Genomic DNA, 16,062 nt, shown 5'->3' with positions numbered 1-16,062 from the left:
TTAGAATTACCTTCCTCCTGAGTACTGACATTGTGCGCCTCTCCAGTGTAATCAATTTCAAGACAATGATCAAGCATTTACACACTGAGACCTATTGTGGTAGCCCGCTTCTCATGTAAAAGATTTTCACAAAGGTAATTGAGGTATTGAGTTGATCTAATAATTAATACTCGTGAAAATCCTGTGAATTTTTGTACTTTGTTATAACATTACTATATTTGATTCGCATACACAGATACACAAGGACACAGAGGAAAGACGGAGAGAGCAAGCTGGCAACTGCCACCTGGAGGGGCACAACGCCTGCGTAAGTAAAAGCGTTATCAAGCAAACCACCAAACAACGCGTAATATTAGTAAAGTAGATAATTATTATCCGTCAACTTACTCTAATGGTTTGAATTTGAAAGCGTTTGAAAAGAAAAATTATACTTTTAACTTGTACTTTATCCACGGAATTCGAAATCGTGATGTGTATAAGGTAATTCATAAGGTTTATGCCACTCCAAGTTCTCTGACCGCCACTAAGTTAGCCGAAGCTCAGGAGACCGGTTCAGCACGAGGCTACAAGCGACACTTGAGTCGTGGTCAGGCTAAGCTGCAATGTCGTCTGAAAAAAACCCCTCGCTCTGTGCCGCCTCCCGTAGAGGCAAGTGTCGGTAGGTGCAGGCAAAACGAAGAAACGCTTCCTCTGTGACTCTTGCTGTCAGATCTGAGCGTACTGCTCCCAGCTCTCACGAGAACGCACGTTCCGACACTGTGCAATACAGCGCTGATTTCCGCTACAGCTCGAAATATGTCCGGTCTTTCCCACAATCTCCAAGTTCCGTTCGGGGGCATGGCACCCGACGCGGAAATGGTGCTCATTAAACCCACGTGCCCCTATCGCTATATACCCTAAGGCACGTCCGAATCCTCCTCTTTCTTCGCGACGAGGACGTAGGCCCGTGACGTACTTCCGCTCAAACTTGCGTTACACTCGTGCCAAGCTCGCACAAACCGACTCACACTGGTTGCGACAAAAAGGAGAAAAACATTTCGTTCTCGCGCGGTGAGCGCGTGCATGGGACAATTTCCCCGGCACCACGAGTCTGTCCGTACGGCTGAGAGAGGGAGGATCACCGAGACACAAACAAGCCCGGAACGATAAAAGAGGCGCCTCGAGCCACGTGGGGAAGGCACACCAGCAGCAAGTAGCGGCAGGCGGCAGCCACGCAGGAAGAGGTCTCCGTCAGAGGAAATCGTGCTCCCGGAGTGCGCAGCGTACATTTACAACGTACGGACGGGCGACAGCGCATCGGCGAGGGATATCCTTGGGCGACCTTGGCAGAAAGGCACCCTACCGAGTGCGAGAGGCTCGCCGGACTTGACCGGTCGGTCGCGTGTGCCATCCATACGGAGAGGCAGCGGCCCATGCCAGAGGCTGCAGGTCGCGCACCACGCCGAAACCAGGACTGCTCGCGCGCGCCGCCTAAGAAGATGCCGCGAAGTTCGGATGTGGACCGCTCGGCCGGATCCACGCCCAGCGCAACCAGGTGACGACTGTAGTCAGTGTTGCGGATAAACAAACCAAAGGTCGGCCCAGCGACGAGCCGATTGCGACTAGGACGACAGAAAGGGTTCGCTATGACCCGAGCTGCATTACTGGCCGTGTTCGCGTTGTGGGGACTCGTCGCGTGTGGACATTGTGCGTTAGGATACGTGTGGAACCGTTCGGAGAACGAGCCAACGTACACACACGGTAAGTTATTATGGTGATGACCTGCTATTCTGCCTTTTGATTGTTTGTTTCCTTACTCTCTCGTTAATTTCGTCACCGTTATGTTTGTTCACGTTACGAAAGAACACAGTGTTTTTTTTCTTTTTTGTCTTAGTTTGCGGTATTATAATATATTGTTACGGAGCTCGCAAACACACGGAAGAGAGGAATGAGCGTATTTCCTATATTTACATGCCAAAGTGACGCTTCAGAGCTGCCAGTCTCTCGCGCGGCGAGTCCACTTCTTTTTCATCGAACTGTTGTCCACGACGGTAGAGCCATGCCCACTGCCTCGTAATATCACCCCCGGCGAACAAAGCGCCGTCACGGCGCCCCTAAGTCAATCAGGACTGGCAGTATAGTAGGGCTTTAGGCGCGACACATGAACAACATCAGTAGATGGTGTAGCAGAGGATGAGTGCGGTTGAACGGGAGTGATGAGGTAGTCGACGTCGGTGACCTTGCGGAGAACTTTGTAGGGTCCTGTGTATCGTGGGAGGAGCTTCTCGCACAAACCTTCACGTCGATACGGCGTCCAGAGTAGGACAAGAGAGTCATCAGGGTAGTCAACGTCGCGGTGCGAGTCATCGTAGCGGACTTTTTGTGCGGCCTGAGAAGCACTGAGCCGAGTGTGCGCGATTTGGCGAGCGACGCGGGCTCGAGAAGCAGCGTCCTGCGCATACACCGTTGGTTGGATAGTAGCAGAAGGAAGGAGTGTGTCGAATGGCAACGCAGGGTTGCAGCCGTACAAAAGAAAGAATGGAGAGTAGCCGGCGGTGTCATGTCTTGACGAATTATATGCAAATGTAACGTAGGGGAGCATTGCGTCCCAGTCACGGTGGTCAGCAGAGACGTACATAGACAACATGTCTGTAAGAGTTCGGTTGAGACGCTCCGTGAGACCGTTAGTCTGGGGATGGTAGGCAGTAGTAAGGTGATGTTCGGTAGAGCAGCTCCGGAGGATTTCGTCGATAACTTTTGCGAGGAAGCAGCGGCCCCGATCCGTCAAAAGCTGGCGCGGAGCTCCATGCCGCAGAATGACGTCATTTAGGAGAAAGTCTGCGACGTCTGTAGCGCAGCTAGTTGGCAATGCACGAGTTATCGCGTATCTGGTCGCATAGTCGGTTGCGACAGCGATCCACTTGTTGCCTGACACGGACGTCGGGAAAGGTCCGAGCAAGTCGAGGCCGATGCGGAAGAATGGTTCCGGGGGAATGTCGATAGGTTGGAGCAGGCCAGCCGGACGGAGAGCAGGACGTTTCCGACGCTGGCAGCGCTCGCAAGCAGCGACATAACGGCGCACAAATTTATACATGCCAGGCCAAAAGAACCGTTGCCGCACGCGGTGATAGGTGCGTGAAAAACCCAGGTGTCCCGCCGTCGGTGCGTCATGCAGATGTTGAAGAATAGTGGCACGCATGTGTTGGGGAATAACTAACAAATATTCCGGGCCATCAGACTTCATGTTGCGACGATACAGAATGTCGTTGCGAAGGACATATTGACGGAGAGAAGGGTCGGAATGTCCTGAAGATACTCGCTGAATGACCTTCTTGAGGGTTGCGTCCCGGCGCTGCTCTGTGCCGATGTCGTGCAAATCAGATATGGCGAGCACACAAGAATCGCCTTCATGGACAGCGAGGCTAGCAGGGTCCACCGGATAACGCGAGAGACAATCAGCATCTTGGTGCAACCTGCCCGACTTATAAATTACGTCGAAGTTATACTCCTGGAGACGTAGAGCCCAGCGACCTAGGCGACCAGTTGGGTCCTTGAGCGACGACAGCCAACACAGAGCGTGGTGGTCCGTAATAACTGAAAACTCGCGGCCATACAAGTAGGGGCGAAATTTCGCTACAGCCCAGACCAACGCAAGACACTCGCGCTCTGTTATCGAATAGTTTCGCTCAGATGTGGAGAGAAGGCGGCTGGCATACGCAATAACACGCGTTTGGCCTCCCTGGTGAGAATTGAGCGGGGAGGTCGGGCGTCGTCGTAGAGGAGAAGGGGACGACGGGCGACGTCCTGGCGGCGAACGAGACTGGTGACGTCGAGGCGACGGTGAGCGGCTGTGCTGCGTATCAGGGGCATCGCAGGCGTAGGAATCGACGGGCAGAGGCCGGCGGTAGTTGTCGGCGATCGGCTCAGGAGGTTGGAAACGACGGTAGCTATCGGTGCGGCGAGCAGTGTTATACTGGTTTCGGGACGAAGACCAATGGTTGTGGCAATACCGTGCGACGTGACCTATGCGGCGGCAGTTAAAGCAGATCGGCCGATCATCCGCAGTTCTCCATTCGGCCGGATTGCGAGAGCGTGGATAAGACCTTTCTTGGGGTGGTGACCTGGGGCGAGGCGGCGACCTTGAACGGAAGCCAATTGGTCGAGACTGAGCAACGGCGCAGACATCGAAGCCCAAATTGCTCAGTTCTTCCCGCACAATCGACTGTACCAAGCAAACCTGAGGTACTTGCAAATCGACGTGGCCGTTGGCGGGAAGAGTAGGTGTAATTGCTTCGATTTCCCGCCGGACAATTCGCGTAATTTCAGACGCTGGTGAAGACTGCCGATGGGAGGACAGTCCATCTTCGCAGGAGGACGTCGCTGCGGTGTTCGGCAGTCGAGTAAATGATCTTGAAATCCGCCTGCTTTTGGCCAGTTCAAAACGCCGGCATTCCTCAATAATTTCGTCGACGGTCGCACAGTTCCGGCACATTAGCAGGTTGAACGCGTCGTCCGCTATGCCCTTGAGGACGTGGCCAACCTTGTCAGACTCCGACATGTCGTTGTCAACTTTACGACATAGAGCCAGCACGTCCTGTATATATGAGATATACGGCTCTGTGGACGTCTGAGCACGTATAGACAACTCCTTCTTTGCAGCCGCCTTTCGACCGATGGGCTTCCCAAATAAGTCGCGAAGCTTTTCCTTGAAGGTGTCCCAACTGCCGATCTCCTCCTCATGGTTCTCGTACCAGACTTTGGCCGTGCCTTTGAGGTAAAACAGCACATTGGCCAGCATAAGAGTCGGATCATACCGGTTGAGAGCACTGGTGCGTTCGTAGTCGGCTATCCAGTCGTCGACATCAACTTGGTCCGTACCGCAGAACGTTCCAGGATGCTTCGGATGCGTCAGCACGTACGTGGGTGGGGGTGGGGCCAGTGGAGGCGTTGCCGTGGATGGTGCGGGCGTCGCCGAAGCCGATGGAGAGGTGGCCGTGGGATCAGTCCCGTGTTCCATCACGGAAACTCCGATTTGACGACCACTGCGGAGCTCCGTTGTATGGCGCTTCGTTACCCAGCACTCCCACCAATTTGTTACGGAGCTCGCAAACACACGGAAGAGAGGAATGAGCGTATTTCCTATATTTACATGCCAAAGTGACGCTTCAGAGCTGCCAGTCTCTCGCGCGGCGAGTCCACTTCTTTTTCATCGAACTGTTGTCCACGACGGTAGAGCCATGCCCACTGCCTCGTAATAATATATATATATATATATATATATATATATATATATATATATATATATATATATATATATATATATATATATATATATATATATATATATATATATATATATATATTTCTTGAAAGTCTTCATGGATTCCGGTCGAGTTGCGAACGAGCAAACGAAAAAACGATGCTTTATTGCCAACGTTACCGCCGGGGACCGGCCTTCGTCAGGGCATACGTGCATATTACACTAACACGCACTTCTTAAGGACATAGCATGGGGGCCCCCAATAGGGCCCCCATGCTATGTCCATGTTTTGTGGGCCACTCACCATTAAGCGTTCAGATATTTCATTCATTACAACAGAAGTAAAGAGTTATTATTCTACTCCTCCTTCGTATAGATCGGAGTTCGACGTATATATTCACTGGTTAAGGTAGAGGCCCAACAAGACATCGTAAATGAGAGTGCGAGAGTGAGTCCATATATGCAGAATTCAGATAATCTGGAAATACTGATGACCTTCTCATATTGCGGGTCATTTTTTTTATTCAGCTCAGTAGTCGCGTCTTTAAAATGCTTATAGGCATTTTGATCGAAACAAAATCAAATTGTATTATTGCACACTGCTTGCATAGCAGGAGCAGTGACTTGTGTTCTTGCTGTTCCCCGAATCCACCATCATTTTTAAGATTTATGAAAGCAGTGAGAAGACAGAGGCACCTTCGCCAACAAGAATAGAAAAAACTAGTCATCTCAATTTTGTAGCTTTTTAGTTTGAAGTGGATAGTCATAAACAATCGCCGTTGTGCACTTGCATGCTCCTGAGTTGGTTAGTTGTAACTTCATTGCATTGTAGCACATGGCTTTAGGTGGCAAGGAGTTAGCTGAAATAATCGGGAAAAAACGAGGGCTTCATGTCACGGCATAACACAATGTAAGAGAACGACTGATTGTATTGAACCTATTTCATTTTGTCCATTTCGGTGCCCAACGCAATACAATGCAATGTGATCGGCTACAGCACTCGCGACATCTTTCGTGCAGGCAAGAAGTCAGCGTCTATTTTTGCGTACTTTACTACGAAGTACGCACATATCGGTAATGTATATAATTGTATATTGCAACTAGCATGTCGATAGAGTTTTTGTTATCCGTAACATCTGACAGATACCTAAATACACGCATTTTGCAATATGGTGCCATGACAGCGACGCCAGCCGGCAGGTTTCGAGCCGAATGTAGGCTAAGGCGAACGTCAATGTCTTGGCTTTGATTATTGTCGCTGTTGCGAAGGGCACGCCATGACCGCGCGCACCGAACCTACAAAGTGGAATCAATTTTAAGCTCGTGCGTTCGCCATCACGCTATAATATGAAGGACGAGCTGATGTTCTTATCCGTCACGTCTTATTTCTCCACGCACTCTACCTCTCCTGTCGACTCCTTCAAGAAGGCTCTGGGCGAAGTGGAAGAACGCAAGACGACCCAGAGCATTTGGAGCACCACGTCGAGATTGTTTCCAGCTGGCCTAAAGAAGGTTCGGAAGGTGCGTGCCAAATTACTCAACTATGCCTTCACTTAGGCTGCGACGCGTGGCCTAGATAAAAGTAGTTGGACGTGCAATCCACGATGTCTTTGAAGGGAAGGCGCGACAGGCGACAGCCCCTGTCACGGATGGTAAGTGGTCACCCCCTCGCAAAACAAAGTTGTAACAACTGCATTCCTGAAGACTCTTGCCGGTTCAGTTCAGGAGGGGCTAATGTCAGCGCGACGCCTCTTTTGTTTACGCACTGCGTACTGCGCGACGCGGCCACATCAACCAGAAAAGCTGGACGCGACTACTGACAGCTGATAAGGATGAGTGTCCTGGAGACTTTGGGGCGCCAGTCTAATGGACGGGTGGCCCTGCATTTTTCAATGGCAAAAGAAGAAAGAAATGTTCTCGGTGGCCGACACTTTCAAGTGTGCACTGCTGTGTTCACCGAATCGAATGAAACCTCTGCAAGCATTCCTATGTATTACCTTACACCGCTACGTCCTCACACTTTCCTACAACTAAAATATCTGAGCGATGTACTGCGTTTTCACCAGGCTACGTAGCTCTGCGTTTTGCTTATGTACACGCGACAACTAACTCTGCCACGTTCCTGTCGGCCTGTGCAGCTACGAAGTCTTGACCCTGCTGAAGTTAATTACAGGTGTTCTAATTTTATATTTAGTATTCATCACAAGAGATTACCTAGCTTCCCATCCACAGGAGTTCTGTAGCGTTCTTTCTTCATTGAAATGTGGCCGCGGGAACCTGGACTGAACCCGCCCCTTATAGCTCAGCACCACAACGCCAATAAGCTCACTGGGAGGCACTGCTTTAGAACTAATGTCGTTGGATACTTCGGGGCCGTCATTACGTATCAAGCCTGAATGCACCTATGAATGAGAACACAGTTACTTGCAACACACCCAGAAGGCCTGCGAGATTCATTGATAATTATATCTGATCTGCGTTAATGCAACGGTATATGATTCTCGTACCTAAATACCAGATTTTCAGTGGTGCCCTCGTCCTCTTCTCTTTACTCTCTATCTTCAGTCAATGCTTTCAATATCAGCGATATTTTTTCCATGCTTAAGCAGGAAAGCACTTACCAAGCCAAGCACACTAAAGACAACCCGCAAGACGTCAGAATTCAATGAGTGGTTCCTAAATTTTATGATGAGTTGGCGTGTAACAAAGTATATAGCTAGACAGTAAAGAGCGTAAGTCATGAAATGTTTTTAGGAATAAAAAACTGAGGTCTGTTTCAGCTCTAGGTCATGCTCTTTCGGGTTTTGTGGGCCACTCACCATTAAGCGTTCACATATTTTATTCATTAAAACAGAAGTAAAGAGTTAATATTCTACTCCTCCTTCGTATAGATCGGAGTTCGACGTCTGTGGATGACCCGGAGTCGGCAAGTTACGTGCGGCCTCCAAGCCGCCACAATACTGTCAACAGCCGCCGGCAGGGTCCAATCACAGAAAGTCACATCGTAGCAAAGTTCGTCGACAAGCTGCAGCGTTCTCTAGAGCGTTCAACGCAGTTCACAAGCCGTGCCGACTACCATGCCTGCCTGATGCCCAACGGAAGCAAGGGATGTTGCACTCCCGTCAGGTTGTGCGTGTTGCCCGTGTTCCTGGACAGCCTGGACGTGTTCCTTAAGTACACGTGTGCTATAGACAATGACCACATTGGTGTGTGCTGTCCCACAGATTTCGTTCCGAACACGAACATACCTCGGCGACCCGACGGCACCTTCGTCATTGCCACCGTCCTCAGTCCCAGTCCTCCGCGACCTACGAAGAACACGACAGTTCACGTCACCCCGACGCCTGGTCCCTGGCCTCCCGTGGTGCGCGACGAACCACGGTATCCCCTGGAATCAGGTCACGGCGGTGGCGACCATGTGAGTTTCGTGACAAGTCACTAAAAATAATTGTAGTGCAGAATCACCAGTTCCGGTTGATTCTGATTTCTTCCTCAGTGTCACGGTTGTAAATGGCCTTTGCAGAACACTAGCCCGGAAGAACTCTCTCCCTAGTGATTCCACTCTTTTCTTTTGCACCTCTTTTCGCTCCTTTATTTGTTCTTCAAATGCGGGGTAACAAACCGGATGTGCTTCTGCTTAATCTTCTTACCTGTTCTTCCTTCTTTCTCTCTCTCTCTCTCTCTCTCTCTCTCTCTCTCTCTCTTTCTCTCTCTCTATGGCTCCCTCTCTTGATATCTGACCCCCATCTGTGACTGAAACACTCGTAGTTTTGTTCACTGCTAAGGCCAATTGTTCCGATATAGAGGTTTCGCAGCCACGATGCAGATATCTATTCAGGACACAAAGTTACTGTTGAACGACGAGTGACATATTTAATTTATGGAAAGGATATCATTTTACGTTACCCAAACGTCATTTGCCTTGTTTACGAAGAGAAATAATTTCACGCAAAGATTATATATGTACCTTCCGCGGTCGTGCATTGTTTGCGTTTTCTGAGCTTTCCTTGACAGGACAAAACAGAACATCTATTCTAAAAATATTCATTTAAGCACGCAGTGTATATATCTACCTGCTTGATTTGCAAGGTATATAAGCAACTAAATCCTAACAATGCTCATCAAACAGCAGTTTGCCACGCTTGCAGAAACTTTACCATCACAAAAATCGATGCCGCCACGCAATCAGCACTCAATGAGAATGTAGCATTCAGACGCCCTCTTTTTTTACACTGAATATAGTCCACCATAAACCACCCACAGGTGCAGAATATGCTTTTTAAAAACAACTAATCTGCTTTTTTTATGAAGAGAACATTCAATAGCGTGTACAGGCGTAGCTGAAGGAAAAAAGGGGTGAACTTATTCTTTTTTGTTAGGTGTCACGACACATTGTGTTGTGTTTGTGAAGTTGTTGATAACTGCTTCAGCCAGACAACGTTCGAAATTCACCACAGACTCTTCAAGCAAATACAGCGGCTCTTACGAACGTAGTGAGCATCGGATTAAATACCTTAATTATGAAACTACCACAAGATTTACAACAGAAAAAAACCTTTCATCTATTTTTTTTCTTTCCTTCTCTCTTTTGGACAAACGAGACTTTGATAGTCTACAGGTTTCGAAATAGACCTAATTCTAGCAGTGCGAGGACAGCATCAGCGGCATATATAGATGTGATTGTCTCTTTGCATTACACTTGTAAACAGAACAGTCTAATTATAGACTAGCGTATGTAAACTAGAATAAAATAAGTCGTCGTTCGCAAGTTTTATCGTAGGTTCCTTCCCAGGTTTGACCATGTCTTTAAGTTTCATAATAATTCCGCAGTAGCACTTGATAGAGACTTCATTTGTAGGCCCGAGAATCAGTATATGTTGTTTGCTGCCTAAGCATTTCGTGCTTTTTTTTCGGCTTTTCATAGTGTGAGCTAACCTTACAGTGGCCATTGTTTTATTAATTACATCAGTAAACGAAAAACAAGATATGTAAATCCCTTTAGACTGTCCGCAAGTGCATTCTGCGCATTAACTGCCACCAGAGGGTAACCCTATAGTGTATTTTATGTCGAGCAAGATCTTTATGAGTTAACGCAGAAATTATCAAAAAGCTAAAACTATAACTGCGATAATGCACATCGTTTACCACTAGAGTCGAAATATAAAAACTGCTTGCGTGGAACAATCCAGCGTGTTCGAGTAGCAGAATGAGCTTGCGAACATACGTGTGCGCTTGTGTTTTTTCCTGCGCGCGCACACAAATCCTCTTGTTCTTCCGACGTTATAATACAGTTGCGTCAAACAATTTTCTTGCGGCGAAAGAGGCACGTGCCACCAACACGTGACAACGAGGGCAGACCAAGCAGCAATCCCGGTACCAAGCCGAGCGGCTATCCCAGTTCAAAGCCAGGCGAGTACCCGGACAGCAAGCCGAGCGACTACCCAGCCAGTCGGCCGGGTGACTATCCCGGCACCAAGCCAAGTGGGTATCCGGGTAACAGGCCCAGTGACTCTTCGGGCAGTAGACCGGGTGTCTACCCGAGCAACAGGCCGAGTGATTCTTCAGCCAGCAACCCGAGTGGCTACCCGAACAACAGGCCGAGTGATTCTTCGGGCAACAAACCGAGTGTTCATCCAAACAACAGGCCGAGTGACTCTTCGGGCAACAGGTCGAGCCACCGCCCCAGCAACACACCGCAAGACGGCACCAACACTAATCGAGCCACAAGCCGGCCTGCTGGCAGGCCGGACCCTGACGCGCACTCGCACATGAAGAGAAACCCGTCAAAGCCCATGCCACCGGAACTGGAGGAACTTAAACAGAGTAAGTAAATCGTCGAATAAGGAGCCGTTTCACATACCAGAGACCAGGGTTCTCGCCATAGTGGGCAGTGGCACAAATGCAGCCACCGCTACGCTTCGCCACCTAACGCTTTGTTTCACCGGCCACTGGTCCAATCTGACCACTTTCACTTGGGCGCCTGAGGAACGAATAAATTGCAATTGTGTGCGCGTCTTGCCAACTCCAGTGGCAGCGCAATAACATAGACGCCCTTCCACCTAGAAATTAAGCGTGGCTGCATGTAGAAAACGGAAAGTTTGAAAACATGAAATCATCAACCTAATACCTTTCCAACTCTCTTCCCTCTCCCCCTCCCTCCCGCCTAAGTGGACCCTGCCTCATACTCAATCCTGCAGTCGATAAAGTCTCGTACCCGTGTAAACGTCCAGTGTCCGAAAACTCGAACCACCAGAAATAACAAGGCCGCATTGTGGAAAACAAGGCCGCATTGTGGGCATGTAGCGCGTAGACAGGATAACCGCTGGTCATTAAGGGTAACTGACTGGATTCCCAGAGAAGGGAAGCGGGTCAGGGGGAGACAGAAGATTAGGTGGGCAGATGAGATTAAAAAGTTTGCGGGTATAAATTGGCAGCAGCAAGCACAGGACCGGGTTAACTGGCGGAACATGGGAGAGGCCTTTGTCCTGCAGTGGACGTAGTCAGGCTGATGATGATGATTGTGGAAAACACAGACACCAAATAAACCGCGTTGAATGTCAACAGTGATAACAAGCCGCGCACCCCGAAGGGTGCCACGCCACCTGCACCACGCCATAGAGGGGACGCGATAAGCTTGCACTTGAGGAATAAAACGCTTATTAACTGAAACATCAGCATGCCTACTATTGTGTGCAGTGATGTCGGTTAATTGCTTATTTCTTCTGTTTCTCAAACGGGGTGTTCTTACCTATTGTGTATAGGTTTCACAAATTACCGTACTTGTTGAGATGCTCGCATATACAGCTTATAGGAGGCTGATGTGGTACGCCTGCATGCACCTGTTATGTAATGGGCATCGCACGTCTTAGGAATGCATTATGCCAGTCTGAAGCTGTAATTGTGTGGAAAGTACAGGGTCGCCTTCATAATTGTCCCTTGGATAAGTATAACAAGACCATTATTGTAGGTCATAATTGTCCCTTGGATAAGTGTAACAAGACCATTATTGTAGGTTTTGTATGTTCTTGGAAATGTTTTTAATCGAGCGCATTTCTTACACTAGATTTAGCACTTTGCGTGTTTTTTTTCTTGTCTATGATATAGATGGAATACAGTGAAGGCTCTCTCGTTCGTGTTGACTGAGGTGCTGCGGTACGCAAATCATAATCACGAAAAAAAAATTACGGAGAAGTGTATGTTAAATGGCTGTCTTCTGCAAGAGTCGGCTTGTTTGTTAATTCAAATAAATTCTGGAGTTTCACGTACCAAACCCACTACATCAGTACGAGGCACACCGTATAGAGACAAGTACCTGGTTTCCTTATCATACCTTGTTTCAGTATGTGTCCTTCAGGGAAAATTCATACGTGGCTTCAATTCCGTGTCGGTTCCTTTCGATTTCTTCAGCATGAATGTCCTTTGAACAAAATTGTGTTTTAACCTTCTAACGCTACACAATTACTCGTTGTGCACACACTAAACAAATGGTGAGCCACAAACTAAAAAAAATCATGGCATATCCACGGAGTAAATGATGATGAGTGGCGCGAAGCAACCTTCCGTCCATTTGTTCGTGTGTCCATCTATCCGTGCATGCGTCCATGTGTCCAATCCCGTTCGAGAATGCAGAGGGCGTGCGGACAACACCAACGAGACGCCAGCCAAGGAAGCCGAGCGCAAGCGTCTTCAAAGCGTCCGCCACTCTGCTTCGTCCATGCCCCCCCAACGATCCGCCACGTACGGCGACTATCCAGGAGAGAGGCACTCGTTCTCCGTGCACTCAGGCAAAGCACAAGCAGCAGCCAATCTGCTGCTTGTGCAGATTGGCTGCTCTTCAGCACAAGCTGAAGTTCGGGCAGTTGCTAGACTTTTCGTATATGCTACCTTACAATAGCAGGGTTGTGCCAAGGTACGCAATATTGGGTTCAAATGTCTTGCGGGAAAGCCACTCACCACCCGAGTAGAAGTAGCACTCGCGCTTCAGGGTGCTAGCATTTTTTTTTTCAATTTTTCATGAAGGTATGAGCAAAACTCGGTTGCTCCGGTCACGCCTAGAAGCTCTGAATTTATGTCTACGTTCTTGGTATGTAATAGCAAATGAAATTGCTTCTCCAGTGAGATATATATTAAAAATTAGCCACGCATCGGCTTTGTCTCCTTTTCCGCTGTTTTTCCCGGTTACAGATATGAAATTATTTTTGCAGTTTATAGTCTTCAACTGAATCGAGCTGAATAGCCATTGAGAGTGACCGTGCGACGCCCATGTTACGCAGGCCTCTCGTATCATGCTTGTATTACAATCGCGGCTCACGACAGCTGAAGTGAATCGTAGTTAAACAGCCCTGTCGCGTCCAACATTCCTCTCGCTTAAGGTTTAAAAAGGTGAAATAAATTGACGCGCTAGCTGCGACACCTTGCCAATACGAATATTTCTAGTTTAACTACTCCCTTTATTTTTAGCGCTTTGCCCGTCAGACCAATTAGAACGCTGACCAGCTCTGTATGTATTACGTATTCACTGCATCTGTGGGTAAAACAAACAGAGCAAGTTTTGCACTGCCGTGGAGAGATAAAAAGAAGCCGAGCGTTGATTACTTCCTTACTTAACACTAATATTTCAATAGCAACACCCACTGCACCCGTATAATTGCATGGGCTCTACGTAGTAAAATTCAACACAGGATACATTTGCTACCACATTTCTCGCGACCAGCAGGCAACATGGCTTCAGTACCGAAAAAGCCTGGTAAGAATAACAAAAAAAAACCATGTCAACCATGCTTGATCTGCCCAGAATCTGCGAAGCATCGGCGTCATGTGCGTAGCGTTGGCTTCTCCGCTTTGCAAATGAACCACCCATGATCACGTGATGGCACTCGGCGAATAGGGGCTCTGAACTCCTGCAGGCGGAGTGAGCGGCGCCCGTAAGACAGTGGCGCAACTCAGCTACCTGAAGGGGGCATATACAGTAATTCTAGGAGTAGTGGCAGTATAACGTCGTCTAGGAAATGAGACGAGAAACGGTCCTCCATTTGTTTTGCCTTCTTTTTTCTTTCTCGTCTCCTTTCGATTACGCATGACAAAGTTAAACGAAGAGGAGCTTTGCCCCTATAAGAGCGATGAGGCAATCGGGTAAAAATAAATGCATTGCTTGCCACATTGACAGGCATTTCAACTTTTTTTTTCTTATTCTCGCTCAGAAAGTAAACACGTAAGATCTCTAACAAGTCTTGTACCTGTGCCACGCGGGCGTTTTGAAGGCCATTCAAAAGATAGTTAAGCATCGTGGGTCGTTTCGAAGGCACCTGAGTCAAAAGACTGTCGAGTCAACGGAGGGCCCGAAAACTCCATCAAAATTTCGATGGCCATTGAGCGACAAACGCGGAAACAGCGCCAACGTGTCCCTCGTTCATACTGAGCTCGTACTCAAGATTAGAGAAAGGAATCTAACCAGTATTTTTTGAGATCAGTATATGTAAGCTGTGAAATATTTAATATGGTGGTTTAATTACTTTAAAGGTGCGACCTGCACATGTTCTTGACAACAGCAACGCGCTTGTTCTCATTGTGCCATGTCGCCGTGCATCACTTGCCACAGTTTCACTGCACAAAACTAAAAGCAAAATATGAAGTAATAAACACTAATAAAGAATGTATTGAAAAAGTTTGAACATCAACAAATCTATTTGAGTTTTTAGGTGTATGGGTGACATGAATACGAAAATGAAGATCTGCAGCGCCACACAATTCTGCGACGAACACCTGAACCACATAAGGGCCGCTCAGAACTACAGTGTGGCAGTGCGACAGCTCCATCGAGTCGAGAGAGTTGCGGTGTTTCGATAGCCATCGAGTGGATGTCCTTTTAAAAGGGACCATGTCACAGATGTATTAATGATCATGGAAACCACACTCACGGAATCCACTAGTGGCTTTACGACTGATACAGCATAGTGAGGCACATGATAGTTTTTTTAATACACACGCATAACGAGGAAGTCGTAATGTGGTGTTGCTGGTATAGTATTAGCAAGTTAGCGTATCAGTAGGCGTACTTTTATGCCGAAACTTGGCACCAGGTTGTCATGTCGTTCCCCTGTCAAATTTACTATCACATTTTTTACTCTCTTGATATTATAGAAACTTTCAGACCTAACACCTATGCTACATTAATTCTACATACCGGAAACCTGCTATGAGCGCATGCAAAAGGCTTGCAATTTAGGGAACCTAATTTGCTCGCGAATTCATTTCTCCTAACGTGAGTCTGGGTGATAATTTCCTGATTTTGCACTTAAATGCATGTCTTATTCTTTCTAGTACAACGTCTTTAATTCCGTTACACGTACGTTGTACCATCTCAAAAGAAATTGGTTAATCTAACATGGTCTCTCTTTATTTCTTTCTTTAGTAACGCGCAGAGCTTTTTTTTGTGTCCTGCCTCCATGACTCACGTGCTAGCAGCGCAGCGCTTCTGTTGCTACAAGCAACAACGATGGTCATGCATGGAACAATTGAACGCTACATTGAACCACAGCGACGAAGTGTTCGGTCGTGAAACGACAAGAACCTTCGATAAAAGATAGAATTTCCGGATCAGAATCGGTGTGCCACCGACAATCACTTAAGTCAGAGAACACCAGTAATTTGGAAACGGTGCATACCAATACGCGTGTTGCCAATGCATCTTTGAGGGCCGCATTTCTGTTAGAGTCGCTTTCTGGTTGTGCCCCCCCGATCTCCGACGACAGCGCAGCTCTGGCCGACTGGCTCGCCCATCTCCTGACGCCGACAACAGCTCTCACTGAGTGGTGCCCCGTCCT

General features: G+C 48.0%; 1 protein-coding gene across 1 annotated transcript in view; it reads left to right on the top strand.

The window, feature by feature from the left end:
• The window catches only part of LOC119172855 (ovochymase-2), an 88,741-nt gene that overhangs the window by 60,176 nt on the left and 12,503 nt on the right, over positions 1–16,062 (top strand). The window contains exons 9-12 of the mRNA XM_075893170.1: positions 1,548–1,740; positions 6,665–6,760; positions 8,131–8,657; positions 10,531–11,062. Of these exons, the coding sequence (XP_075749285.1) occupies positions 1,548–1,740; positions 6,665–6,760; positions 8,131–8,657; positions 10,531–11,062 (1,348 nt within the window). The remainder of the gene's footprint in view (positions 1–1,547; positions 1,741–6,664; positions 6,761–8,130; positions 8,658–10,530; positions 11,063–16,062) is intronic.

This window comes from Rhipicephalus microplus, chromosome 4, assembly GCF_043290135.1.
Source record: "Rhipicephalus microplus isolate Deutch F79 chromosome 4, USDA_Rmic, whole genome shotgun sequence".
In the NCBI taxonomy this organism is placed as follows: Eukaryota; Metazoa; Arthropoda; class Arachnida; order Ixodida; family Ixodidae; genus Rhipicephalus; species Rhipicephalus microplus.
The sequence above is the reverse complement of the archived record's forward strand: the minus strand, read 5'-3'. Positions and strand labels throughout refer to the sequence as shown.